We start from the raw sequence: 27,792 nt of genomic DNA on the forward strand, positions 1-27,792 counted from the left end.
CCTTAGGTGATAAGGAGTTTTCAAAAACATGACCACCATGCCTTTATCACAGCCACCAAAATTAACAGTAACTCCTTTATGTCATCTAAGACATAGTCTCCCATCAGATTTCCCTATTGTCTCAAATATGCCTTTTTTTTTTTTTTTAACAGTTGGGTTTGTTTCAAACAGGATCCAAACATTCATTAATCAGCCTCAAGTATCTCCCTCTCCTCCTCTTTTTTTTGGGGGGGGTGGGGGGGCAGGCATGCCATTGATGTCAAGGAGAAACTGCAGCATAGAATGTGTCATAGTCTAGATTTGGCTCATTACTTCTTCATTGTACATTTAGCTTGCTCTTCTGTCCCCCTCATTTCGTTCATGCTGATAGTTATATCTTGAGACTTGATTAGATTCAAGTTCATTATTTTAGATAAGAACTTTTCATAGGTGTTACTCTGTATTTCCTATTACATCATATTATGAGGCATGTTAATGGTTATCCCTTTTTTAGTGTCAGTAAGATTTGACCATTGATTCATTCAGATGGTGTCGGCCTGACTCAGTTTGATGTAAGATTCCCTATTAAACTTTAACTTAGGCTTTTAGCATCCATTGATGGTCATCACCTACATGTGCTATTCCATTAGGAAACAGAAAATTCATCAGGAATTTATTAACTGGAATTCTATAAAGAAGATTCTTTTCTCCTCAACTGTTTGATTACTTCTTATCTTGTTTAAGTATACTGAGGTCTTTGTCATCACTGCACATGTAAAAACTCTCCTTACTGAGTCCTACATCCGTCTTCTTCCAAAATTGCTTTGGGTTCAAATGTCAGGATATTATCATTCCTTCCTCCTCTCTGTACCCTGCCTTACATGCACATCAGTCTGTATTTGTTCACATAGGAAGAATCCTTTCATTTCTGTCTCTTACATTTTTAAACTACTGTCTAAAACATGAGATTTAATGTATCAAAGTTGCATGACATGTGATTATAGCAGAAAGGTTGTCTAACCTCACAGTGGCTCTTATGGGGAAACATGCAGATAACATCCTCCTTTTTTGTACCACTTGCTTCTTATACAAAAACAGTACACAGAGAATGTTTTGAGTAATAGTACATTGTAGAATTAGGTCTCCATTTTAATAGTGTTTGCTGCATACTAGCAATTTCCATCAGTGACATTTTGTTTATATGTATAACTCTTAATTCCTGACCATATGGTCTTTTAAAAATGTTTCGTGACTTAGGGAAAAAATATAACTTGAGAGGCTATGGGATGATTTGTTTTAAAACACGAAGAGTTATTTTAGTGCAGGAGGGAGTGCTTTTTACTTTATATGAATAGTATTTTACAGTCTAGAGTAAAAACTTTATAAAGCACTGATTCAAAAGAGTGTGCATCATTTAATAAGTGTTTTTGGTTTTCTAGAATTCTTTGCTGAACTGGATAAAGTAATGGGTCCTCTCATCTTTAACGCAAGCATCATGACAGACCTAGTTCGTTATACCCGGCAGGGACTGCACTGGCTTCGCCAGGATGCCAAGTTGATATCCTGAACTGAACACATTCTTGTTGCCTCTGATTTTCTCCACAACACTGTGTCACATCACGAAGGAAAACTGCCATAATACCACCTAGTCGACACTAAGAATGAGGAATGGTTTTCTCCTCCCTAGTTCATGTGTTGTTTTTTATAACCCAAAGCCATCATGTAGTTTGACCCCTTCAATATTCCCAATATGAAAAATTATTTAAATTCTTTTAAATCTGCAGCACGTTGATAAGCTGGTTTCAATGATCTGTAATAAGATTGAAATTTCGGTTGCAATTCATAACTAATCAGTTGAAATTCTATTTATTTTAATTTTTTTAAGTGCCCAGATTGGGGCTAGTTTAAAACTTAGTTATTTCTGCCTATAAATTTACTCTGTTGAATATTTTGTGTAAATTTAATGTAGGCATTTTTATTTATATACTTTGGGAGCTTTGTTACCTAAAAATAATGTCTTTTTGTGGTAACTCTTCTAAGAGTAAGAGTTGGTTCATCTAGAATGTGGACATGTTCTTCCTACACCTACTACCTGATATTACTTCAGATCTTAAGTACAATTTTATTATTGCAGAATTTATACTTAGTATTAAGGATATTCTTCTACACATGAAAAATCACTTAAATATGAGAAGATGGCGTTCTACGTGGATGTAAAATGAAATGTGTCTGATTTGGTATGCATTATTTCAAGAACTGTGAACATGTGTTAATAACACTATAGCAATCACAAGGTGACTATAACTTGCATTTAATGCATTACAAAAGAGGGCAGGCAAACTTTCTAGGAGAAGCATATCATGTGAAGGGTTTCATAAAAGGACAATCTTGAACCTTATGGATTTTATTAAAACCATGTTTTTTGTTTTTTGGGGTTTTTTGTTACTAATAATTTGACACTTAACTGAAACAGAATAAGTTACTGTTGAACAAAGGATGATCTAACTCCTGAGCGTTGCTGCCTATATCTCTTACATTGATGATGTTTGTAGGGTAAAATCTCTCTTCAGAATTCTAACTTAAAACTTTTTTCCCACACTAGATTGTGATGCTCTGATAGGAGCATTCAGTGACTGATGTAGGAATGGGCTGGAGCTTTGGTGTGTGTGCTCTTGCTATACAACTTAGAGTTCTAATGCCTGATGTAGAGATGATCAGTTTCTCCTTTTAAACCTGTCTTGTGTTTACTACCTTTGTATTATGAAGGCCCTCATCAATGATGTATGTTTCTGATGGGATCAGAAAATTCACACTAGAAAAGTACCTAACGTGGTTCAGTATGAGTTCTCTTGGGAAGGGGAGGGAAGCGCAGGGGTAGAGCTTGAGAAGCCAGCTCTGTAAGAGTTGTATATCAAAGTACCTTTCCCTATAAGATGCATATAGGAGTCAAAAGTGAGAAATATACCTTCTATCTTTTGTTTTTAGTGCCCCTATCATGTCTGGTGTGCCTTAAATCTTACCTTTAAATGAAGAGTCTATGGATTGTTTACAGATGAAGTTTTACACTAGTTGCAGCTCACCCATATGGTTGGTATTCTGTAGTAATAATGTTAAATTCTCTTTCCTTTTCAATCGTCCTTTAGGGTCACATAAAGATTAATTCTTTCAGAAAAGCTAATGCTTTGGTACATGACTTAGTCTAACCTATTGGGTAATGCTGCTTCAAAAAATAGTTTGTCCTTCTCCCAGTTCCAAAAATGAATCCATCCAATCAGAAAAAAGGATTGCCCTGCTATTTATAGATGATTGCTAAGGCTTGAAATGGGAAAGAATGGATAGAAAATCTCCAAGCCCAGTGGTATAATGACTCCTCTGTGTCTGAGTCTACACTTATTTATGAAGCTAGTGAACTTTCATTGTCCTGTGGCCTCATATAGAGCTTCTTAATGGTTTTGTACCTCAAGTTGTTTTTGCATATCACTGAAGATTCAGATCTCCAAATTATGCTGAATTTAACAATTTTCCCTTGGAGAAATTGCCTCTGATACCTTGCTAACTTAATCTTAGTGTGTTTTAGGAACAGTTTTCCTTACGAGGACAGCTTCTCAGTGATCGTTATTCAGTAAGAAACTTGCCACAGTTAATCAAGTAGATGTTTGTCCTGTTCTTCTCTGATTTCTCTGACTCTGATTCCTTAATTTTCTGTGATTTCTTAGAAATGGATAAAGGATCCTCTGAGCTTTTAGACTTCCAGCAACAGCAGCCAGTGGGGCACTTCTGAGTTCCAGTGTGTTCTAGTCTCTTGTGGGTCCTGAGAGGTAGCAGGAGCACTTCCCAGATCACAGTGATAATTTGTTAAAGCAGAATTTCCTGCATGTTTTTTGGTGCTGTGCTAAAGTACTCTCTCTCTAAAACTGTGTTAATTCTTGGAAAATGAATTTTTACAAGCTTTTCATTGTTGAGGGTTTTTCCCACCAGGTGGTAATGGGCAGTGGATCAAAATCCTTTTCTAAATAATTGAATTTTCAGTGTAATAGTCTCTGGAAACACCACTCCCTCTCCGCTGTGTCCATCTCCTCAGAAGTTCTGTCTGTCTTCATCTGTTCCAGCACATACTTTGCACTCCTTCACAGGCGACCATTCCTTCTTCCTCAGTAGGTGTCTTCAGTGTTCTCTAACTATTTACAACTGATTTTGACAAATAGCTAAAAACTTACTTAGTCTGAGACTTGTATTTAATATAGTTAATTATAAAAATAGCAGCTATTTAAAAAATTACTCTGTTGACTGCTCTAAGACCACACTTGTATGCCAGGAGGCAGCAGCCTACCCCACTGGACTCTCTACAGGCAACCAACGAACATATTACGGTGGATGAAGTTGTCACGTGCTATAGTCTTGCCCGGCCTAGGCTGGGCTGTGGGGAGCACTCCCCTCCAGGTGATTCAAGCTTCCTCAGTCCAGCCCAGGTCCAGTCTGGCTGGGGAGCATTCAGCCCATTTCTTGCCTCAGTGCCACCTTTTTCTGGGCAAGTAGTTAAGAATTGACTTTATAAGCAACGAGTACTTCAGATAAATTTACAGCTGTAGTTGCTGAAGAGTAGAGAAGGTTGAGCATCACTAGTGTAACTCTCCAGTGTAAAAGCTGTCTAGAGTAACGTGTGCACGTGCCCACACATGCCTGTGCTCTGTGGGGCTCTCACGCTGGTGGATCCACAGGCATCTGGGTTGCACTTTGAACGACACTCTTATGGCTTTATTAGGTTCGCTGCTGTTGTTGTTTTTTAATTGTTGTTTGTTTCTTTTCATTAAAGAAAGGTTTAATCAGCTAGATCAGACAGCACCATTTTTATATTTAATGACAGTAACCTCGAGAAATTACCTTATTGAATAAGCTTGCATTGTGAAGCAAGAGCCTGCAAAACACACCTGTTCTAAGTGAAATTTCTGGCTCTGGAGGCCAGCAGCACTCTGCGGAGTTTCAGCACAGCCCGTGATCGCTCCAGCCAGTGATGCCTAGTTGTGCAGGGGAGAGGTACGCTGTGCACTCTTGTAAGTGTGAGGGTATGCGACTTTGGATTTTAAAATTATGTACACATACACACTTTATATATATGTATGTATGTATGTATGAAAACATGAAGTTAGTTTGTCAAAAATGTGTGTGTTTAGTATTTTAGCTTAGTGCAACTATTTCCACATTATTTATTAAATTGATCTAAGACACTTTCTTGTTGACACCTTGAATATTAATGTTCAAGGGTGCAATGTATATTCCTTTTAGATTGTTAAAGCTTAATTACTATGATTTGTAGTAAATTAACTTTTAAAATATATTTGAGCCCTTGCGTAGTATAGTAGGGCTCTTACAGGGTGGGAAGGATTTTAATTTTCCAGTTGCTAATTGAACAAAAGGGCCTCATAATGTATTTTGAATTATAGAAGTTTGCCTCTGGGTCCCACGAACATCTACTGGGAATGATGTTTTAGGCAGATTGTGATGATTTTTTATTTTTCCTAAATAAATTGGGAAGCAAAACATTTCAAATCCATATAGATTCCTATAACTCATATTCCCTAATTATGTGGAACACAGATTTCATTTCAATTTCATGTATCTATGTGTTGGAGAGGCAGACTTTTTTCCAATAATAAATAATATTGCACATCTAAGGTTGCTCTTCAGTAAAATAAATAGAAAAGTATTGAATGACTTAGAATATGTAGTGACAAGAGGCCAAATTGTTCATGTTTGTGAGCATATCTTTCACATATTTACTAATAGAGAAATTCATTTTAGACCCCTAGACCCTGTAACTAAGCCGGCAAGTGATAGGAAGTAAGTTATTAACAGTTGGTAAAGCAGATACAGATTCTATTTACTCGAACCATATGGTTAATTAAAAAGAACTTACAGTCTCCACAAAAGCGAATAGAAAGAATATCTCAGTCTCTTCTGTTTGATAGAATTTGGTCACAGAATAAGGCATTAGAGTTAAGTCTAAACCAAGTCTTATAATCTTTAAGCAACCTAAAATAGCAACCTAAGTAATTGTCATATAATGAAGTTGACTTTCAGGAATGTCAGCTTGGACCTCTCCTTGCCACCATTGCTCAGCTAAGCATAAATTCCCATTTTTGAAAAGAAACAGCTAAAAAGCTCTCTAAATGAGCATGGGGAAAAAAGCTCTCACCCAGAAATTCTAGTAATATTCAGTTTTGACCTCTTACTGCTTCCACATAGGGTTTCTTTTCAGCTTTTATCCATTGGAATTTTCTACCTGCTGTGTTCCTCTCTGGAAAATATCTATTTGGAAATGCTGCCTTTCAAATCAATGCCATGATTATCCATACTGTTGAGTTTGTTGTTGCTGTTCAAGAAGTGTCCCCATTTTACAACTTTATGCACACACCTGGCAAATCATTGACATGAGCATTCAGCAGTACTGGGGTCGGGGCGGGGTGGGGCGGGACGGGGCTCACCAACAGAGCTGGCCCAGTTGGTAGTGCCTAAAAAGGCATCACCCTTGAAGACCAGATGTAGGGTTGGTAAGCACAGTTATGAAAATTTCTATCTAGCCTCCGTTTTGAATGGTTTTAGGAAATTTTGTATATGGAGGATGGAAATACTTATATATTTATTGAAAATTCTTTTATTTGAAATTAAAATTATTTGGTGAATAATGGTTTGATATTTGGGGAGGGTTTTGGAGGGGAGGTAATGCCGCTGATAAAAGCCTTGTTGATTCTGCAGAAAGGTACTGTTAGTGTCTGATAGAATGCCTTTGTTTTGTACATGATCCAAATCTTTGTTTTACATTTCTTTTATCCAAAATAATTTAGGCATCTGACATTTTCAACCAAAATTTCAATTATATACTGTGATTTTTATTTGTTGTAATAAAATTTCAGAGGTACTTTGGGGCTCAAAAGCTAGGATTTCTAAGTCAGTATGTGCATTTCACATAACAAAGCTGTTAATGGTGAGCAAAGTATTATATACTAACTAGATTTTTCCACATCTGTATAGTATATTATATGTATTTTGTGGTATTGAGATTATAGAAAGTTTAGAGTGTCAAACATGCGTTTAATGTGTATTTTTAAACAAATTTATGGCAATTAAAATATTTGGAGACAAGGGTATCACATTTCAATTTGTAAAGATCTTTTTAACTCTACTGTGTCATTAAGATGCTTTGTATAATGCCAAACCATAGCTGGAGAAACGAAGTTTAATAAATATCAAATAGATTTTCTGTATTAAAGTTTATAAACACTGCTCTCTACACTTCTTCAACTCCTACTTTGCCCTTTTCGTGTAATTTCTGTTTTGTATTTTAGGGTCCAGTGCTACTCTTCTTTCAAAGTCTGGTCCCATCAGTCCAGGTCTTAATTTCTGATTATAGAAATTCTGAACTGGCTGGCCATGGGTCCTTCTGCATAGATCAGAATTCACCCTGCTCCAGCAGAAGTCTCATACACATCCTTTTTGTTATTCTTGGTGGCTTGGGCTTTTATCGTTTCATTTTCTTCCAGTTCTCTGTTCATAGACAAACTAGGGCACATCGTCAGGTACTGAGTGCCAATATTGCCTATCTTTTGACACCTCACTGAAATGTTCTTTACATGGAGTGAAGGGTTAGGATCCAGGGCCATAGTTTATGAACTTGCCGAGGTTAATCACTAGCTATTAGTAAACTTTTGCCTTTAGCCTGCCATTGTGTTATTTCTTCAAGAAATGTTAACTCTCACTGCGCTTTCCGGATTGAGAAGTTAACACGTTATTATTAAGGCAATGCTGGGTTTTCTATAGTATACAAAATAAATCCTTCTTCCCCTCAAAAGCATGAATTCCAGGCTGCCAGAATCTCAGTTTGAGACATTTAATAGTATACATAGAAAAATAAACTCTTAAGTTGACAAGTTTAGTTATGCTTATCTGCATATCAACATTCCAAGAAGAAACGGAGACCAATTTAAAGCATACACCTGTCTTTAAACATTTAAAAACACAACATTGCTTCACTTAAGTGCCTCCAACCAAATGCAGTTAATCAATATTCCATAGAACGGAGCATTGTTGTAGGTAAGTGCTGTCCTCTTTTCCCCTGGTGTATACATCATTCCTGGGCCACACTTAGGGAACAGCGTCTTTTTCTAAGGGAAAAGAAAAGGTGATTCTTAACACAGAGGTCTAGCAGTGCCCAGAGCCACCTCTACTGCATTTCCTTCCTCTGCTTGATATCCAGTCTCAGGGTAGAGCAAAGAAAGGAAAGGCACTACTCTTTTCATGGTACCTGTGTGGAGCCGTTCTTGGCTCTTAACTCTTGAGGGATTCTCCCCCGTGGAGCTCCCACCTCAACCCAGGCACTCTTCCACCCCAATTTTATTTTCAGGTCTGTGTATGTGCTGATCTCTCCTTTGCGCAGCTTCCCAGGCCTCTTGGGCCCAGGTTTGTGGAGTACCTGCATAGCCTTGTGATACATTCAGAATCATCCCGACAGGAGGCTCCAATGGGCCTGAGGGAAACCCCTCTCCAAAATGGGGTCATTCTCCTCAGCCTTCTCTTTGCTGAACTCAGTTCTGGTATTGGGGAGTCATGTACCTGTAGGACAAAGACAGATTCACCTCAGGTACGGAAGAGTTGAAACCTTGCTGTACAACTTGGAATAATGATCACCTCCCCCAGATGCTGTAGACTCAGAGCAGAGGGCCCATTCCTCAGGACTGAGGCTGGTGCTCAAGGTCTGCTTACAGTTCTTCCACCACCACTACCATCCCCAGCTACCCGCGTATGTATCCTTCTCTTCTTACCTGGCCTAACAGAAACAGGCAGACCAGGAGTACTGCAAAGAGTTTGAGGTGCCACATCTCAGTAGATGGGATATTGGATCCTGAAGGCTGGGGACAGTTCCCACGTCCTTTTATAGATAGATCTGCCTCTTCTATGGTTGCCAAGTGAGATGGGGGCAAAGTTTATATTTGCAGTCAGGGTCAATTTAATAAGTTAATGTCTACCAGAGAGGAATGTGCTCAAGGCCTGCCTTTCAGGCACGTAGTATTTACTGATCCCTCATCTGGACTTTGAGTGATCGTGTTGCTGGCATGGACCTTTTCACCCATTTTGCCAAAAGTCAGCACTACCTCCTCCCCTTTGAATAGCCACGTGAAGCCATTGAGGGAGACCAGGCACCTGGCCACGTTTTGATTCCAAAATAGCTCAGTGAGATCACTGTAGTCAAAACAGAATTCTAATAATGAGGTCTTCAGAAATAGTGTTGACCCCTTTCAGCCTTGTCTAGGAAAGAAGCACTGATCTATTTTGTTACAGGCACTTGGATAAGGCCCTTATCTCCCTTCTGTGGGAGGATACTTCAGCAAGCATGGTCTACAAGTGCCCCAGATCCCCATTTGTATAGATGGACTATCACCCTAATTATTTGTTCCACATCATCTCTGTAAAGAATGGAAACCCAGCTGCAGGAAGTTCAAAGTCTGGCCTACCTGCCATCTCCCAGGGGAAGGGCGATCAGGACTGACTGGTGGTGTTTCAGTCATGGGTGAATTGAATGAATAAGTATAGGTTGACTTTGTTTCCTTTTTTAAAATGTGAATGAGGAGATAGCAGGGGCCCCTAAATCAGTGAGAGAGCTTGATGGTGGTGATAAACATTGTCAGCCTTGAATTACTAGCTTTCTTGCCAGTAGCTGACTGGGCCTTTTACAGAGCACATCCTTCCAGCAGCCTCAGGGAAGCAGGCACAGGGCTGAGATCTCTCCAAAGCCCAAAACGTTGTCACCTTAAGTAGGAACCAACACAAGTTTCTAGACCAAGAAAGAGCATGTACCTAAACCATGAGTAGTTATGGGTACTCATAATGACATAGACATTTTAATAAATTTGTGGGGAAAGGTGTGAATTCTGAGTAAGGAGATATATAGGACTTCAGATTTTCCTATAACCTGGAAGGAAAAGCCAAGAAGACAAATGCAACAAGATTTTTTTTTCTGCCTTGTGTCTCCCTGAACACCTGGCTGATACCTCTTCCCAAAGCCCTTCTCATCTTCACAGGTTGGATATGTGGTGAGGGCCTGCCTGTTCCCCAAGGAAAAGTGGAGGAGATGTGGCACAGCTGAAGGTGGGACAGGACAGTCACGAATCCTCTTGCCAAGGGAGAAGAGGGTGGTATGGTGGGCCTCAGAGCTGGGATTGGGCGGGGTGTGACTCCACAGATGTGTCTGCCTGGTTCCAGTCCTCTCAGGACCAGGCAAGGCCTGGAGGGAGATACCACTGCTTGCACTTAAGGAACATGGAGAAGCAGAACTATGCCAAACTCACCTAAGCAATCCTGCAATTTTGAGACTAGTTAGCTGTTCCTTGCCTTTACTCCTGAGCTTTGATACAGAATGACCCCAAGTAGGGGCTTAACTAGAACTTTTGTGGGGTGGGGAAGAGGCTGTGTGGTGACCTAGTGAACACTGGGTAAGAACACAAATCTGATTACGTAAGTGAAAGACTGAACAGCATGATATCCTAGAGCCAGTTGGGTCTGTGGACTGAGTGCCAGCCTCCCGTTAATGAGCCTAGACTGATGTGCCAAATGGGATTTGGAAAGTGCTGATTCCAAAGATGGATACTTTCTCCTAATCCTCCATTTCTGCCTTCCTGTATTTCAAGGAAAATCAAAGTAGCCTTTTGTATTAACTTATAAAGCCAATACCACAGCCAAGGATAAGGGCCTGAGGCTCTGGGCCCTCTCTGTGCACGGGGAGAAGAAGGACTATTCATCGTCATGGGTGTGACAACACTGCAGAAGCCTTTGTAGCTCAAGCCTCTCTCTCTCTCTTTTCTTTTTTTTTTTTTTGGCCTCACCGCAAGGTTTGCAGGATCTTAGTTCCTCGACCAGGGATGGAACTCGCGCCCCCTGCGGTGGAAGCGCAGAGTCTCAACGACTGGACCGTCCGGGAAGTCCCTTAAGCCTCTATCTTGTATGCCATCCCTCCTCCCAAAAGAAAAGATCCATTAGTTACTGCCTGTGGAAGGAATCACTGTGAGGGAGAGTATTTCATGTGTCTACAAACTCTGTAGTTGTTTTGTTTAAATATGGAGCAAAATCAAACTTTTAAAAGCAAAGCAGCATCCAAACAGCATTAAACTGAAGTGACAGAAGTTGCCCACAGCCATCCCACATCCCTTGAGTAGCTGTGAAGGCCTATTCCTAACATTAAAAAATAAAAATTGTAAAAGTCCAGGGGCTCTCTACAATCAAGTATTTTGCTGAATGAGTCAACCCAAAGTACATGTTCCTTCCTCCAGCAGAAAGGTCTAGGCGGCCATAAGGAGAAATGCTTGGCTGGGAGGCAGGAGCCGGGGGCCCAGGTAGGGTAGCTGACCAGATGCCAGCCCTGCCCCTCTTTGGGCTTTAGTTTCTTGTTCTGTCAATGAGATGGGAGCATATCTCTGAGGCCCCTCAGGCACTGACATTTGGGGGTTCAAATAATTAATTTAGAAGAAAGTGAGACTGAAGCATGTTTGATAGCTTACAGCTTGGAAACTCTGAATACAACTCTGAGGGATTTTCTGTTTCTGAGGTAAGTGCCTAGGGTGAAATGGGAGACAAGAGTGTGTAGCTACATGAGCAGCTATTTGAAACAGGTAGAGGGGAGATCATGAAGGGCTTGACAGTAATTGGAAACTTTTTTGCCGTCCCTGAGCAGGAGATGCCTAATGAAAAATGAAAGTCTCTGAAATGGAAAGACTTTTCCAGGTAAAACTTCAACGAAGGGTCAAAGTGTATTTGCTCAATCGCTGGCTAGAACTGGCACGGACTTCTGGGCCTGCATCTCTGGGACTGTATTGGCCGACGGAAGAATCCCCTTTGCTGCATTCTGCAGACCAGAGATAAAAGTCCTTGTGGGAGCAGGTGCACTGCTGGGGAAAAGAAGGGCCAAATGAACACGTGATTGTGCCCCAGCAGCAGGTGAAGGAGCCACACCCTGGCTGGAGGCTCCAGGTGGGTGGGTTATAGGCATAGAGGCCCACAACAGTGATCCCTCTTAAGAGACTTCACCCATTTTCCTTTTCTTTATGGATTTCTACAGATAAACCATAAAATGATCCCAGATCCCATATCATGTACAGGAGCACTGAGCTATAACTCACATTCCACACCATCCACCAGCCCCACGCCACCCCCCCCCCCCCCCCCCCGCACAGGACCCTGCTACACAGAGCTCTGGGTCTCCAAGCGTAGAGAGGGGAGCCCCTTGGTGAGGGACAGGCTTAAAGCAGCCTTTAACAATTTTATCCAAAAGCAGAAGCTTAGCACGTGCAAGGGCTTATAGGACAATCTTCTCAGTAGAGCACTCCTGGGATAAAAGGTTTCAGACCAAGAGGCTCAGTGCCTGGTCTGGGCTAAGAAAGGGTCAGTTTGATTTCGGGCTGGTATCTCCAAAGGACTCAAAAGAACCAGAATAAAAGTCTAAGGGTAAAATGAAGCCAAGATATGGGACAAGGAAGGGTGGCCATAGTCCCTAGGAAGGTTGGGGCTAAAAGTGGAGGGAAAAAAAAACAGATATCAATGGCCTGTCAAGGCAGTGATCGATCCTCCCCTGGCAGGTGAACCTGTTCAAACTGGAAGGTTAAGGATGCATTTACACCTTCTTCAGGTCCACAGCTTTCACCAGATTCTCAAAGGAATCTATAACCCATATACGTTGCAGATCAGGCAGCAAGCTCTGGGAATAAACTTGGACAAAAAGCCAAACAGGAAAATTAGACTATGTTTGGTGAGACAAGAGTTTTCATCACACCGCTGTCCTTTGTTAAGCCTGTACCACCCTGCCAGACTCTTACATGCCACTCATTTCACTGTTACCTCAGGCCTATGGCTTTGTCTTAATACATCTGTTTTACGGATGCGAAGCTCACAGCTAAGGAATGAGGGTTTCTTGCCTTTATCACACATTGAGGAAGCAAGAGTTAAAGGATATGGGCCCAAGTCTGTCAGTCTCAGCTGTACCTCCTTCTCCTGCCTCACAATCAGTGCCATCTTACTGATTTTTGTTTTGCTTTAAGGTAGTTTTGGTTCCTGAAAGGCAGGAACAATCATTAGAATAAGAAGGAAAGACACATCCTGGGCCAGATGCTGAGCTGCCCTGTGAAAGTTGCTGCTCTGGACCAGCAGGAAATCTCCTTAGAAGAGAGGAAGTTTCTAGAAATGGAGCAGGGGAACCAGAAGCATAAAACTGCCAACACCTACCTGCACCATCTCCTGGTGAAGGGAAAAGGGTCTTTTCCACTAGAAAGATAATTCAGAGGCTCTAAGACAGGGGTAAACATTTTCTATAAAGGGTCAGAGAGTAAATATTTTAGGCTTTATGGGCCACACACGGCTAAAAAGCACTGTTAGCAACCTGGTACAAACACAGCCAGCTTGCTGACCCCAGCTCTAGAGGCAAAGGGGTCACCTCACTCTTTCCTTTCATAGCTGACTTCCTATCATGTGGTACAGCACAGCTTTAAGAGCACAAACTTTAGTGCTCTACCACTCACTAGCTGTATAATTTGAGGCAAATTACTTGACCTCTCTGTGCCTGTGTCCTCATCTGCAAAATGAGTGTAATAGTGATACTTCAAAGGTAGTTTTGAAGGAAAAAACCCCGAAAAACCAAAGGTAGTTGTGAGGTTTAAAAGAACTTATTTGTGTAAAGGGCTACGAAGAGTACCTGACACACTGTAATTACTAGATTTTATTGTCAGTATGGAAGCAGTGGAAGCCTGGAAGCAGGGAGCCAACATTACCCACAGTCGACGCCATCCACAACTGTTCAACTACAGGAGTAGCTGCAGCTACATTCTTGTAGGTTATAGAACAAGGAGCGAGCTACAATCCTTCACCAAACTCAAACTAGCCAAAACGGTTCAGGACTCATGCTGGGAAGGGGAATTCATGAACTTGAAAAGTAGCAGTCACATCCAAGGACTCTGCTCACACAAAACGCAAAATCACAACAGTGCAGCCTATAATAAGTTTATTGTGTCTTCAAGACACTAAATGTAGACTCCTCTCCCAGAGAAGGGTCTTTCAGAGACAAGAAACTATTATCCAGATGAGTTGCTCATTTGTCATTTTCATACGCAGCTGGATTCTTCCTCTTGGATTTCTCAAACTCCTGTGTTCCCCATGTGTAGACAAGATAAAACACTACGAATGCTATAAAAATAATAAATGAAAATAAGCAGTGAGCACTTACAAGACACATGGATCTCAGTCCTCTTTTCTGACTCAACATATTCTGCCTTCCTGTCTCTAGATTTTAAGAAACCACTCTTAAACGAGACGATCAAGAAAGGTTACATTACAAACCCATTTTTACAGGTGTGTAAAAGAAAGGGGTTTACCCAGGAAAATTTGTGACCAACTCTTCCCTATTGCTCCCCTGTTGCACATTTTAAAGTATTTTAATGAGATAACTGAGATCAAATTCACATAACATAAGCTTCATCATTTAACCATTTTGAAACGTACACTTCTGTGGGTTTTAGCAAAGTCACAATGTTGTGCAACTATCATCACTATCTGCTGCACCTTTAACACAAAACAGTTCATCGCTAAGAAGTGGGTAAAGATGACCTCAGAGGGAGACGCTGGAGTCACACAACTGACCTTGGGCCAGTCATTTAAGCTGTGACTCACCTCCCTCATCTATAAGATGGGGAGGATATGACCAGTTCAGCGGCATTCAGGACTATTCAATGAGAAAACGTGTGTATGGCGAGCTGTGGAGTGCTCAGTGAGGGACCCGCAGTGCCCACTGTGGATGGGAGTCCAGCCCCCCGCCCGGCCAGCGCACTCACGCGGCGCGACGCGAAGGATGCGCGCCCGAGTGCGGCGCAGCATGTTGGGGATGCCCTTGCTGAAGTAGTGCGGGAAGGCGCGCTGCTCGAAGGGCGACAAGCTGTAGGTGATCACATGCCGCATCCGCATCAGATGCCCAAACTCGCGGCCCATGGTCGCGGCGGCGCCTGCAGGACGGAGGGTGGAAAGACGCTGGGCTCAGGCCTCGTACATGCCGCCCCCAACCCGAGGCTCTCCCCGGCGCTCCTCACTCCTTCCAGCCTAGACAGCGCCCCCACCCCCCCGGGGCCACCGAGACCACACTACCGGACCCCACTCCCGCACCGAGGTCACCTCGCCCTCCGCAGCGCAGAATCCACCGGCCTCCGTCTGCCACTTCCGGTAGGATCGGACGCCGCGCTAGGAGGCAGTGAGGTCACTTCCGGGAGGATCAGTTCCCGGCTGTCTCCGGGGGAAGGAGCCATCCTCCCCTGGGCCGGGGAGGAGCGCCCCGGTCGAGTGACGTAAGGTGGGCGGTGCCTGCTTGGGGGTCGGGCCAAGCGCGACTGAGTGGGCGTTGGGGCACGGCGGCTTCCCCGCGAGCCTCTCAGGCTTCTCCTCGGTTCCCGCCTTTCCCGGGAGCCGCACGGACTAAGAGTTGAAGAGCCAGGGGCCCGCCGACCTCGAGGGCCGCGCTGGCCGCGCGCTTAGGGTCGGGTGTTCTCCCGCGGTGGAGAGCGCCCCTGAGGCCGGCGCCCGGCAGCCGACGCGAGGTTTTGTAGGGTCTTGTCCAGTAGCTGGAACAGGAATCGGTTATGTTCAAGCCCTCAGCGACCCCAGACCCCGAATCAGGGACACGGATCTGGGACTTCTCTTGGCACCCACCGGATTAGAATCCACTGGCAGGGTGTAGACTTTCCCAAGAGAGAATAAAAATGTTTCCTCAAATTTAGCCACGGGAGTCCTCAAGTAATAGTCCAGCAACTGATGAACAGCTGTTAGTGGTGGTAGGAGGGAAGAAAGAGGCGACCTCCACAGCAGCCGGCTTCCCTCGGACGGGGTTCTGCCTGGGGCGGGATGTCACGTTGCCCACAGTTCACTCCACTTCCCAGGAGGGAGGCGATTCCATTTTCGGAAAAGTGCTGTCTGCTTAAGGATGCCGCTGTCCTGTACAGCTGACTGACTTTTCCACTTGATGCAGCATGTCTGTAAATGTTTTGTTTATGGAATTGCTGGCCATGTGTAATCTAGGACTAAGTTCTCGTTCAACAGTTTGGCTGTGTTTTATAACCCTGCTTACCAGCCACGGGCCAGGGAGGCTTGGCCGACAATGAACTTAAAATTTACAAATAGGGACTTCCCTGGTGGCGCAGTGGCTAAGAATCCACCTGCCAATGCAGGGGACACGGGTTCGAGCCCTGGTCCAGGAAGATCCCACATGCCACAGAGCAACTAAGCTCATGTGCCACAACTACTGAGCCTGCGCTCTAGAGCCCGCGAGCCACAACTACTGACCCCACGTGCCACAACTACTGAAGCCAGCACGCCTAGAGCCCGTGCTCTGTAACAAGAGAAGCCAGTGCACCACAAGGAAAAGCAGCCCCCGCTCGCAGCAACTAGAGAAAGCTCGCGTGCAGCAATGAACACCCAATGCAGCCAAAAATAAACAATAAATAAATAAATTTATTTAAAAAATATTTACAAATATACCTCGGTTTTAGCAGCCTGGGTACTGCATAGACTGGTCTGTATCTTATACGATGAGTATATTCAGCTCTTCATTGTGCACCCGTCTCATTTTTTCTAACACATCATCTCTAACCTGATTTTAGCTCAGAGGCAAGAACATAAATACTTATAACAGTTAAGAACAAAAATATCCTAGCAAATTCTACCACCATTTGAGTGATTAATAAAAAATAAAACTTTCGTTTATTTTCTAGCACCTGAAAACATCTCTAAACCTTTCAACTAAAGTATGTATAGATGAATGTGCAGACCAAAGTAAAGGCATCAAGATAATTATATTTAAAAATGAGTCAGGATTAAAGGCGATGTCCCCCTTTTTAAAAGCATATTGCAGTATTCCAAGTACATATCCTTACTAAGCTACCTGAGAGAACTAGGCAACTTAATAGTTCTCTGCTCTCTGGAATTTCAATGCCAATTGTGACTTTCTCTCACCCTCCAAATCAACATGCAGTAAATAAATATTCTAAGCACCTGGAAGTGGGAGATGTGATGAGGATGGAGAGGGGGAGTAAACCGAATACCATAAGTTGCATACCAACAGATCTGCGTATCATCATGAATAATTAGTTAGCCTTTCCATGTCCCTTGGAAGTTTCAGCAAGCACCTAAGGAACACTTTAAGAATACTAATCTCTCTCAAAAAATGGGTGGTTTTGTTTTAAGATCGTTCCTCAATTCCTCTTAGCCTTTCAGCTACATAGCTAGTCCATTAATTTAAGAGATTTTAAATAAATGCCAGGGGAAAGGAAAAGGAAAGCTACATAACCAAGTAAATCTGTATCTAATTAGGAGAAATTGGATAAATAGGGTGTTATCAGCTGTTTGACATACAGCTGATAAAAATTACCTTCAGCTAGGCATCCTTGATGTCTGATTACGGAAGTGAACCTAGCCCACGCACACACCTAAAATTTATTTAAGAGACCAACAGAGGCTCTTCCTGGCTTTTAGGAAGAAGACTGGTATGGGGAAACGTGTTTCTTGATAATTCTTCCAAGCCATGGCACTTCCCAGCAAATTCTTCCTTTGTTTTTGCTGCTTTGCCTGGCTCTGTTTTCCTATTAGCCTTGGTTCTCAGGCTTCTAGGGGAGAAGCTCAGATTGCAGCTAGTGCTCCACTGGAATCTGAGGCTGAGCCTCGGCCCTTTCTGCAGCCTCTAGATGGGAGACACAGACCTGGCCTCCTTTCCCCTCTCTTTAAGGTTCTGTACGATGGGCAAACGGAGGGCCCCAGGCTGCAGCCAGATGACAGAGCTTTGCACTACATGAAGAGGCTCTATAAGGCCTGTGCTACCAAGGAGGGGATCCCGAAATCCAACAGAAGTCACCTCTACAACACTGTTCGGCTCTTCGCCCCCTGTGCCCAGCACAAGCAGGCTTCTGGGGACCAGGTGACAGGTGTGTAGGAGCAGACTGGTTAATGGGTGGAGGGAAGAAGATAGACCTTCTGCATTTCAGTTACAGAAAGGATCTGGCCCTTGCTCCTTGACTTACATTTTACTTTGCATGATACTCAATATCAAATTCCAAACAAATCTGGTACTTGATCTTATTGTTTCTTCCTAATGCCCTCATGGGTTAAGCTGGCCTGGTATGATAGAAGAGACTTAATGGCCCTAAAGGCTGGGAAAGTGCTGCTGGAAGTTAGCGTCTTGTCCAAGGTCACAAAATCAAGACTGGAAAAGAGGTATTTTGACTTCCAGTTGCATATTCTTCTCATGCTACCAATGCTGGCCTGGATATGTGCCTAAAGAATCTCTTTCAGCTGTTGGTGTGTTTTATTAAACAGGATATTTCCCCATGTTTGTTGCTTTCTGTGAGAGGAAAGCTTAAGTACCTATGTGGAACAGTAGATCCTTATAAGAACAAAGCATTAGTCAACAATCTTGTGTGTGTGAGAGAAGGAAGCAGCACTATTAACAGAATCTATATTCACTAGCTCATAACTTACAGAAAACCCTTCTAACTCAGCAGGTCCTTTGTGGCTATTTAAAACCTTTCCTCCTTCCTTGATGTCCTGTTTTGTTTACAGTGGGTTTAGAGCCTCCATTTGCTGTTGGTCTCAAGTGTTCCAAATTAACTTAGACAATTATGTTTTCTTTATTGAGTCTGTCCATAAGGACTTGAATGTTTTCTTAACAAGCCTGGCAAGTGTCTTTATTATATTTTTCCCCTTAGAGACTCTTCAAGAGAAAAATACTGCTCTCCTTCTTAGCTTCCTCTATGTTTGAAGCAAGTTATTAAGATTCTGAAACTTCAGAATGTAGTGATTCCCCGTTTTAATTCACCATTCAGAGTTCTGAATTGCTGGTGATTAAGTATCCAGCTGTAAGTGCTGGGACTTAGTCATGGTACTGGTTACCTGCTTTTTTTTTTTTTTTTTTTATAACCCACATCCCACCCCAACTTCTGTTTTGAGACTTGAGAAAGTGGGAAAAGAAGGGTGGAAGCACATCCTGAGGTACTAATTCCTTGATCTGACCTTACGTTGCTTTCGATTTGTATTGAGCATCACTGGTGGCTTGTTTTTCTCCTCAGGTACCCTTCCATCATCAGTGGACCTGCTGTTTAACCTGGATCGTGTTACTACTGTTGAACATTTACTCAAGTCAGTCTTGCTATACACTTTCAACAACTCCGTTTCTTTTCCCTCTCCTGTTAAATGTGTGTGCAACCTGGTGATAAAAGAGCCAGAGTTTTCTAGCAAGACTCTCCCAAGAGTTCCATACTCATTTACCTTTCACTCACAGTTTGAACTTAGAAAGAAATACAGATGGATTGAGATTGATGTGACGGCTCTCCTTCAGCCTCTAGTGGCCTCCAACAAGAGGAGTATTCACATGTCTGTAAGCGTCACGTGTGTGAAAGACCAGCTGCGGCATCCTTCAGTGCAGGACAGTCCACTTAACGTGACTCTTCTGGCAGCCCCCTCACTGCTTTTATATCTGAATGACACAAGTGCTCAGGCTTATCACAGGTGGTATTCCCTCCGCTATAAAACGAGGCCTTCACAGGGTCCTGACCAGAAGAGAGAGCTGTCTGCCTATCCCATGGGAGAAGAGGCTGCTGAGGGTGTGTCCCGTCACCGGAGAGATCAGGAAACTGTCGGCTCTGAATTGAAGAAGCCTCTGGTTCCAGCTTCATTCAATCTGAGTGAATACTTCAAACAGTTTCTTTTTCCCCAAAATGAGTGTGAGCTCCATGACTTTAGACTTAGCTTTAGTCAGCTGAAGTGGGACAACTGGATTGTGGCTCCACGCAAATACAACCCTCGATACTGTAAAGGGGACTGTCCCAGGGCGCTCGGACATCGGTATGGCTCTCCGGTTCACACCATGGTGCAGAACATCATCCATGAGAAGCTCGATTCCTCAGTGCCGAGACCATCCTGTGTACCTGCCAAGTACAGCCCTCTGAGTGTTTTGGCAATTGAGCCTGATGGCTCAATCGCTTACAAAGAATATGAAGATATGATAGCCACTAAATGCACCTGTCGTTAACATAGGCTCCTCTCAAGTAAAACCGTGAGTCTCCTGGCCAAAGTAAATGCCGTGCGCCTGTCTGTGCCTTTGGGAGAAAGTTTCATGTATCAAGTCTCTAAATGTAATGCGGTGTGTTGTGTGAGGAGGAGCCTGGGTAGATGAGCACATTCTGTGGCATCTATCACGGTAAAGGGATAACAGCTGCCTTTCTCATTGCCAAATGTAAATGAAATGTACTTCTTTTGGAAAGCTTTACATTTTTTTCCCCTGAGTGATTATTTTTTTCTTTTGCAGGAGTCTTGTTTTTGATGTAAGAAAAAAAGCTTAATTAGCATAAATCTTGGATGGAACTGCAGCTCTAAATAGGCAATTCAGATTGCTGTAGTCTTATTTATCAATAAATTGCTGTGAGTGGCATAAATTTTCTGTGTGTAGTTTTAATTAAAGATTTGCTTTTAAATGGTCATTTGAGAGGGAGAGGGAAATGTGTCTAAAAGATAGTCTCAGCTCCACTTACTATCCCTTTTTCGGAGTGAGAGAGACTAACTTCTCCATATCCTGACGAAGTGAGAGTCATTACACTAGAGAGTATGCAATATAACCCATTTCTGTTGTATTAGTGATTGGTACTAACTCTGCTCCTTAGATGGCTTGTGTAGATTGGTTGACTCATGTCAAACAATAACATTTGTCCCATTTATTTAAAGGAAATAGCCTTGCAAATTTTCCCAAGAAAATGCAGAGTTCAAGGTTTTTAAAACGTATTTTCTCCTTTATATATTTTAAAACTCTGACCTGTTGCAAGGAGGTCAAGAAGCGTTTTTTCTTGGCTGGTTGGTTTGTTTTTGCTGCTTTCCCTCAGCTCCTATCACTCCACCCGCACAGGTTTTTTTTCCAGGTGGATATAGCACTGTTTGCACTAAATTAAGCTGGCAGTGACTAGGTTATATTACAGCGCGGGCCTTGTTTGCATATGAGGGCTTTTATGTGGGTTTTCAGTAAACCTACCTTGAGAAAGCCCTGGAGGCGCAGAGTCCGGGGCTGATGCAGTGATTTTTTGTTTCAGAGTTTGTAAAACCCTCATCTACAAACCAAAAGTAACTCCAAGGTGCAAGTACTTCTCATTCTTTAAATGATTTTTGCTTGGTGCTTAGTGTCTAAAGAAGTCAGCTGGGATTTTGATAGGGATTGTGTTGAATCTATAGATTAGTTTGGGGTGTACCGCCATCTTAACGTTAAGTCTTCCAATCTACAGGTGTGAGAAGTTTTTCCATTTATTTAGATCTTTCATATCTTTAGAAAATATTTTGTAGTTTTTGAGTATGTTTTGCACTTTACATTGTTAAATTTATTTCTAAGTATTCTCTTTTGATGCTGTTGGGAATTAAATTGTTTTCTTAGCTTTATTTTTGAATTGTTTCCTGGTGCTGTCTTGCATACACCTTACAAACCTGCACACACTGTCCTAAATGCTCTATTTATCTGCTCATGATTTTTTTCCCTCTAAAAAACATTTTTTCCAAAAAATAGGACTGAAAAGTTTTAGGTGGCCTAGTTTCCAAATAACTTTGCCATCTTGTTGTGTAACTTGTACCATTACTCTTGGGTAAATGAAGCTGCAAATATAAGAGATAAATGGTGTTTCAGGGTTTTGTATCATTCTCTGTCATTCTTAGGAGTAAAAAAATATTTGGAATGGCCAGGGCACTAGTGATGGTGGCAAGGTACAACTGAGCTTATTTAAAGGTAAATCTCCCTTAAATATGGCTGTTTTCAAATGGACCACATGAAATTTACATCAACTTTAAGGATTCCTCATAGTTCCCCAGATGCCCTAAACTGACATTTTTTTCCCTTAAAAAGGGGAATTTGTTTTGCTTTATTGTTTTGGGGTGGTTTTTTTTTTTCATGGCCTAGTTCTGTGGCTGAGTATGGAATATGGTCTGCAATCAGAGGTTTTGAAAAGAAGAAAATGGTGGGGTAGTTTTGATGGAAGTTAAGTATTAGGGTCAATGCCAAAATTAGGAGTAGATAAATATTATAGTTCATCAGTATAGGTAAGTTCTAAAATTGACTGACTTAAAACACTTTTGCACAGTGCTTTGATGCTATAGCTGTGTAACGATAGCTTTAAAACCGTAAGCTTGGCTTCCCCCATCCCTTTAGGCATTATTTGTAAATCTAGTCTCTTTCATTCAGAGGACAGCGTTAATATGCAGGGCTTCTATATCTGCTAAATTTAAACTTCAAAGATTCTCTTCTACACAATCGAGGAGGATACACTAGTCTCCCAACTGCCGCCTCCTTTCGAAACCTGTGTTTCTTCAGTTACTCTTATAAAAGCAGCCAATTTAGAAAATAAATAAGAAAGGACCACAGTGATTTAGATCTGGAAATTCAAGGATGAGGCTTCATCTGCCTTAAATAGGTGCATTCAGCTTTGGTATTTAGTCCAGATGAGATACGGGGTCACCTAACATGATGAGTGCCTTAGTGTACCAAGGAACAATGGGCCATGTCAGGAGCTGGGCTCTCCTTCAGCTCTGAGTTTCCTGCTCTTTATCGGTTTAAATCAACTCCTGTGTTACGCTGAATACTTTGTTTTACTAATCAGCTTCAGGAGCAGCAGCTGCTCGAGTTGGTTTAGAACTCAATTTAGACAGCCTGTGGGAAAAATTAAGTTGCTCTTTCACGATGTAAAGGAGGAAGTACTCCTGACTATATAAGAGATAAAAGAAAAATGCTCAGAAGAACTTGGTTTATATCAATTTTAAGTAGTTGATTTCAATTTGCAACTTTGGAGAGATTGTAACTTATAAAATGATAATTGAAATGAAAACACTTAAAATACTCTTTAGAATGTTTAGAGGATGTAAGTCTCCAAAACATTTCTTAAGTATAGAGATTGGCTGAATGGATTATGATAGAGTAGAAAAGTATGCTATTTTATACATTAACTGTTCTCTAAATAGATGGAAAAATAAACACAACCTGGAGATTTAGACACTTCATCCTTTACCAGAATTGACAAGCCAAGTAGGTTCTCTTCATGTGGTTAATTACTTCCTGATGGAGATGTCCTTCCCAAACTCCATTTATACTAGTCAATTTTTGGAAAGGGCCTTGATTTGTCAGTAAGACTAGGACTATTTCAATATCCATTTAAAGAACAGGATTTTATAGATGGCCTGACAGTAATTTCTTCGTTCTACCTTACTACGTAATACAACTTGTATGGAAGAATTGAGTAACTAGATAAATGTGGATAAGAGTCAGCTGTACATTTTGGACATCTTATTAAGAATAAGTGCTTTGTGAACAGTTCAGAGTCATTTACAGACTTGTCTGTGGTGCTGGTGTCTTTCCACATTGAAGTGCTGTGACAGGCAGTGTTAGGAGTTCATAGCCTGTGCCTGGATGTCATTTTGGCATTCTCAGAAATAATTAGCTCATTGAATAAATATTTATTGAACACTGACTATGGGCAGGTGCTGTGTGTGCTTAAGAACAGAGTCTGATGTCCTCAGCTCCGGGAAAAATATATCACCTACCAGAAATGGAGACTTCCTTTATTACCCTAAGTTCCATCAGTGAGCGTTCAGCACCACAGAACGTTCTGTGGAGGAATACATTTTGGGGTGGTACTACTTAAGCAGGCTGAATGAATACTAAATTAACTTACCTTTAGAATTTTTTAATTAAACTTTTTAAAGATAATTATAGATTCACATGTTATTGTAAGAAATAATAGAGAGATCACATGTATCCTTTATCCAGTTCCCTCAATAACATCTTGCAAAACTATAGCATAGTGTCACAACTAGGATATTGACATTGATACAATAGGTTAGAATTTTTCACACGTTGAAACCTACTTTGGTCAAGAGAAATGTTGACCCTAACATCAGGAAAGTTTTGATATCTCTGGGTGGAAATAATGGTTCGATATTTTTTTGTCTTACACCATTTCATATCTACCTTTGAAACTTTGAGCTTTTTTTAATTGAAGTATAGTTGATGTACAATATTATGTAAGTTACAGGTGTACAATATAGTAGGTTACAGTTTTTAAGTTATACTCCATTTCTAGTTACTATAAAATATTGGCTATATTCTGTGTTGTACAGTACATCGTTGTAGCTTATTTTATACATAATTGTTTGTACCTCTTAATCCCCTACCCCTATCTTGCCCCTCCCCATTTCCCTCTCCCCACTGGTAACCACTAGTTTATTCTCTATAACTGTGAGTCTGTTTTTTTTTTTTTTTTTATTCACTAGTTTGTTGCATTTTTTGATTCCACATGTGAATGATATACAGTATTTGTCTTTGTATGACTTATTTCACTTAGCATAATACCCTCCAAGCTCATCTATGTTATGGCAAATGGCAAAATTTCATTCTTTTTTATGACTGAGTAGTATTCCATTGTGTGTGTATGTGTGTATATATATGCGTGTGTATATTATATATATATATATATATATATATATATATATATATATATATATATATATGCCACATTTTCTTTATCCACTCATCTGTTGATGGGCACTTACTTTACTTTCTTGGCAATTGTAAATAATGCTGCTATGAACACTGGGGTGCATTTATCTTTTCAAATTAGTGTTTTTGTTTCTTGTGGATATATACCCAGGAGCAGAATCATTGGGTCATATGGTAATTCTATGTTTAGTTGTTTTTAAAACCTCCATACTGTTTTCCACAGTGGCTGCACCAGTTTACATTCCCACCAACAGTGTATGAGGGTTCTCTTTTCTCCACATCCTCAACATTTGTTATTTGTGTTCTTTTTGATGAGAGCCATTCTGACAGGTGTGAGGTGATACCTCATTGTGGTTTTAATTTGCATTTCCCTGATGATTAGCGATGTTGAGCATCTTTTCATGTACCAGTTGGCCATCTGCGTGTCCTCTTTTGAAAAATGTCTAGTCAAGTCTTCTGCCCATTTTTTAATTGAGTTTGTTTCTTTGAGTTGTATGAGCTGTTTATATGTTTTGGATATTAACTCCTTATTGGCCATATCATTTGCAATTATTTTTTCCCATTCCATAGGTTGTCTTTTTATTTTCTCAATGATTTCCTTTGCTCTGCAGAAGCTTTTAAGTTTAATCAGGTCCCATTTGTTTATTTTTGCTTTTATTTCCTTTGCTTTAGGAGACAGATCCAAAAAAATATTGCAAAGATTTATGGCAAAGAGTGTTCTGCCTATGTTTGCCTCTTGGAATTTTATGGTATCTGGTCTTACATTTAGGTCTTTAATCCATTTTGAGTTTACTTTTGTATATGGTGTTAGAGAATGTTCTAATTTCATTCTTTTACATGTAGCTGTCCAGTTTTCCCAGCACCACTTTTTGAGGAGACTGTTTTCTCTCCATTGTATATGCTTGCCTCCTTTGTCATAGGTTAATTGACTATACATGTGTGGTTTCATTTATGGGCTCCCTGTTCTGTTCCAAAGCTTTGATTACTGTAGGTTTGTAGTATAGTTTGAAGTCAAGAAGTGTGATTGCTCCAGCTCTGTTCTTCTTTATCAAGGTTGTATTGGCTATTCATGGTCTTTTGTGTTTCCACACAAATTTTAAAATTATTTGTTCTAGTTCTGTGAAAAATGCCATTGGTAGTTTAATAGGGATTGCAGTAAATCTGTAGATTGCCTTGGGTAGTATGGTCATCTTAATAATATTAATTCTTCCAATCCAAGAACATGGTACATATTTCCATCTGTTTATGTTATCTTCAATTTCTTTCATCTGTGTCTTACAGTTTTCTGAGTACAGATGTTTTACCTCCTTAGGTAAGTTTATTCCTAGGTATTTTACTCTTCTTGATGCAATAGTAAATGGGATTGTTCCCTTAATTTCCTTTTCTGATCTTTCGTTGTTAGTGTATAGGAATGCAAGGGATTTCTGTGCATTAATTTTGTGTCCTGCAACTTTACTGAATTCTTGGATGAGCTCTAGTAGTTTTCTGGTGGCATCTTTAGGATTTTCTATGTATTGTATGTTTACTTTCCATGTATAGTATGTATATTTTCTATGTATGTCATTTGCAAACAGTGACAGTTTTACTTCTTCCATTCCAATTTGGATTCCTTTTATTTCTTTTTCTTCTCTGATTGCTGTGGCTAGGACTTCCAAAACTATGTTCAATAAGAGTGGTGAGATTGGACATCCTTGTCTTGTTCCTGATCTTAGTGGAAATGCTTTCAGCTTTTCACTGTTGAGAATGATGGTAGCTTTGGGTTTGTCATATATGGCCTTTATTATATTTTGAGGTATGTTTCTCTATACCTACTTTCTAGAGAGCTTTTTTTATTTATCATAAATGGATACTGAGTTTTGTCAAAAGCTTTTCCTGCATTTAATGAGATGATCATATGGGTTTTTTTTTTTTTAACATCTTTATTGAGGTATAATTGCTTTACATTGTTATGTTAGTTTCTGCTGTATAACAAAGTGAATCAGCTATACGCATACATATATCCCTATATCCCCTCCCTCTTGCATCTCCCTCCCACCCTCCCTGTCCCACCCTTCTAGGTGGTCACAAAGCACCAAGCTGATCTCCCTGTGCTATGCAGCTGCTTCCCACTAGCTATCTATTTTACATTTGGTAGCGTATATATGTCAATGCCACTCTCTCACTTCGTCTCAGCTTACCCTTCCCACTCCCCGTGTCCTCAAGTCCATTCTCTACCTCTGCATCTTTATTCCTGTCCTGCCCCTAAGTTCTTCAGAACGATTTTTTTTTTTAGATTCCATATATATGTGTTAGCATATGGTATTTGTTTTTCTCTTTCTGACTTACTTCACTCTGTATGACAGACTCTAGGTCCATCCACCTCACTACAGACAACTCAATTTCGTTTCTTTTTATGGCTGAGTAATATTCCATTGTATATATGTGCCACATCTTCTTTATCCATTCATCTGTCGATGGACACTTAGGTTGCTTCCATGTCCTGGCTATTGTAAATAGAGCTGCAGTGAACATTGTGGTACATGACTCTTTTTGAATTATGGTTCTCTCAGGGTATATGCCCAGTAGTGGGATTGCTGGGTCGTATGGTAGTTCAATTTTCAGTTTTTTAAGGAACCTCCATACTATTCTCCATAGTGGCTGTATCAATTTACATTCCCACCAACAGTGCAAGAGGGTTCCCTTTTCTCCATACCCTCTCCAGCATTTTTTGTTTGTAGATTTTTTGATGATGGCCATTCTGACTGGTGTGAGGTGATACCTCATTGTAGTTTTGATTTGCAATTCTCTAATGATTAGTGATGTTGAGCATCTTTTCATGTGTTTGTTGGCAATCTGTATATCTTCTTTGGAGAAATGTCTATTTAGATCTTCTGCCCATTTTTGGATTGGGTTGTTTGTTTTTTTGATAGAGCTGCATGAGCTGCTTGTAAATTTTGAAGATTAATCCTTTGTCAGTTGCTTCATTTGCAAATACTTTCTCCCATTCTGAGGGTTGTCTTTTCATCTTGTTTATGGTTTCCTTTGCTGTGCAAAAGTATTTAAGTTTCATTAGGTCCCATTTGTTTATTTTTGTTGTTATTTCCATTTCTCTAGGAGATGGGTCAAAAAAGATCTTGCTGTGATTTATGTCATAGAGTGTTCTGCCTATGTTTTCCTCTAAGAGTTTTATAGTGTCTGGCCTTACATTTAGGTCTTTAATCCGTTTTGAGTTTATTTTTGTATATGGTGTTAGG

At 41.0% G+C, this 27,792-nt stretch overlaps 4 protein-coding genes across 10 annotated transcripts in view; 2 read left to right on the forward strand and 2 right to left on the reverse strand.

Annotated features, from left to right (window-relative positions):
• AFF4 (ALF transcription elongation factor 4) overlaps positions 1-7,232 on the forward strand; it is a 97,498-nt gene extending 90,266 nt beyond the window's left edge. For 4 of the 5 annotated variants that reach the window (XM_082454705.1, XM_082454701.1, XM_082454706.1 and 1 more), the window contains one exon: positions 1,419-7,232. In XM_082454705.1, the coding sequence (XP_082310831.1) occupies positions 1,419-1,445 (27 nt within the window). In that variant the 3' untranslated portion in view covers positions 1,446-7,232. The remainder of the gene's footprint in view (positions 1-1,418) is intronic. The other variant, XM_082454702.1, reaches the window with a different exon arrangement.
• Positions 7,233-7,850: 618 nt separating this feature from the next.
• LEAP2 (liver enriched antimicrobial peptide 2) lies at positions 7,851-12,156 on the reverse strand. The gene is made up of 3 exons (XM_082454829.1): positions 8,796-12,156; positions 8,447-8,586; positions 7,851-8,138 (listed from the first exon to the last, which is right to left on the reverse strand). The coding sequence occupies exons 1-3, from the start codon at positions 8,850-8,852 to the stop codon at positions 8,102-8,104; spliced, it is 234 nt and encodes a 77-aa protein (XP_082310955.1). The 5' UTR covers positions 8,853-12,156; the 3' UTR covers positions 7,851-8,101.
• Positions 12,157-13,714: 1,558 nt separating this feature from the next.
• UQCRQ (ubiquinol-cytochrome c reductase complex III subunit VII) lies at positions 13,715-15,304 on the reverse strand. 2 transcript variants are annotated; one of them, XM_082454827.1, is made up of 3 exons: positions 15,175-15,304; positions 14,841-15,008; positions 13,715-14,196 (listed from the first exon to the last, which is right to left on the reverse strand). In XM_082454827.1, the coding sequence occupies exons 2-3, from the start codon at positions 14,992-14,994 to the stop codon at positions 14,102-14,104; spliced, it is 249 nt and encodes an 82-aa protein (XP_082310953.1). In that variant the 5' UTR covers positions 14,995-15,008; positions 15,175-15,304; the 3' UTR covers positions 13,715-14,101. The 2 variants fall into 2 exon arrangements, with proteins under 2 accessions (XP_082310953.1, XP_082310954.1); XM_082454828.1 differs by having other exon boundaries at positions 15,166-15,280.
• GDF9 (growth differentiation factor 9) lies at positions 15,269-27,461 on the forward strand. Of its 2 annotated transcripts, XM_082454778.1 has the most exons (3): positions 15,269-15,349; positions 17,774-17,969; positions 19,110-27,461. In XM_082454778.1, the coding sequence occupies exons 2-3, from the start codon at positions 17,837-17,839 to the stop codon at positions 20,069-20,071; spliced, it is 1,095 nt and encodes a 364-aa protein (XP_082310904.1). In that variant the 5' UTR covers positions 15,269-15,349; positions 17,774-17,836; the 3' UTR covers positions 20,072-27,461. The 2 variants fall into 2 exon arrangements, with proteins under 2 accessions (XP_082310904.1, XP_082310903.1); XM_082454777.1 differs by lacking the exon at positions 15,269-15,349 and having other exon boundaries at positions 15,450-17,969.
• Positions 27,462-27,792: the final 331 nt, after the last annotated feature.

Source organism: Balaenoptera physalus, assembly GCF_965194825.1.
Source record: "Balaenoptera physalus genome assembly, chromosome: 3".
Lineage (NCBI taxonomy): Eukaryota > Metazoa > Chordata > Mammalia > Artiodactyla > Balaenopteridae > Balaenoptera > Balaenoptera physalus.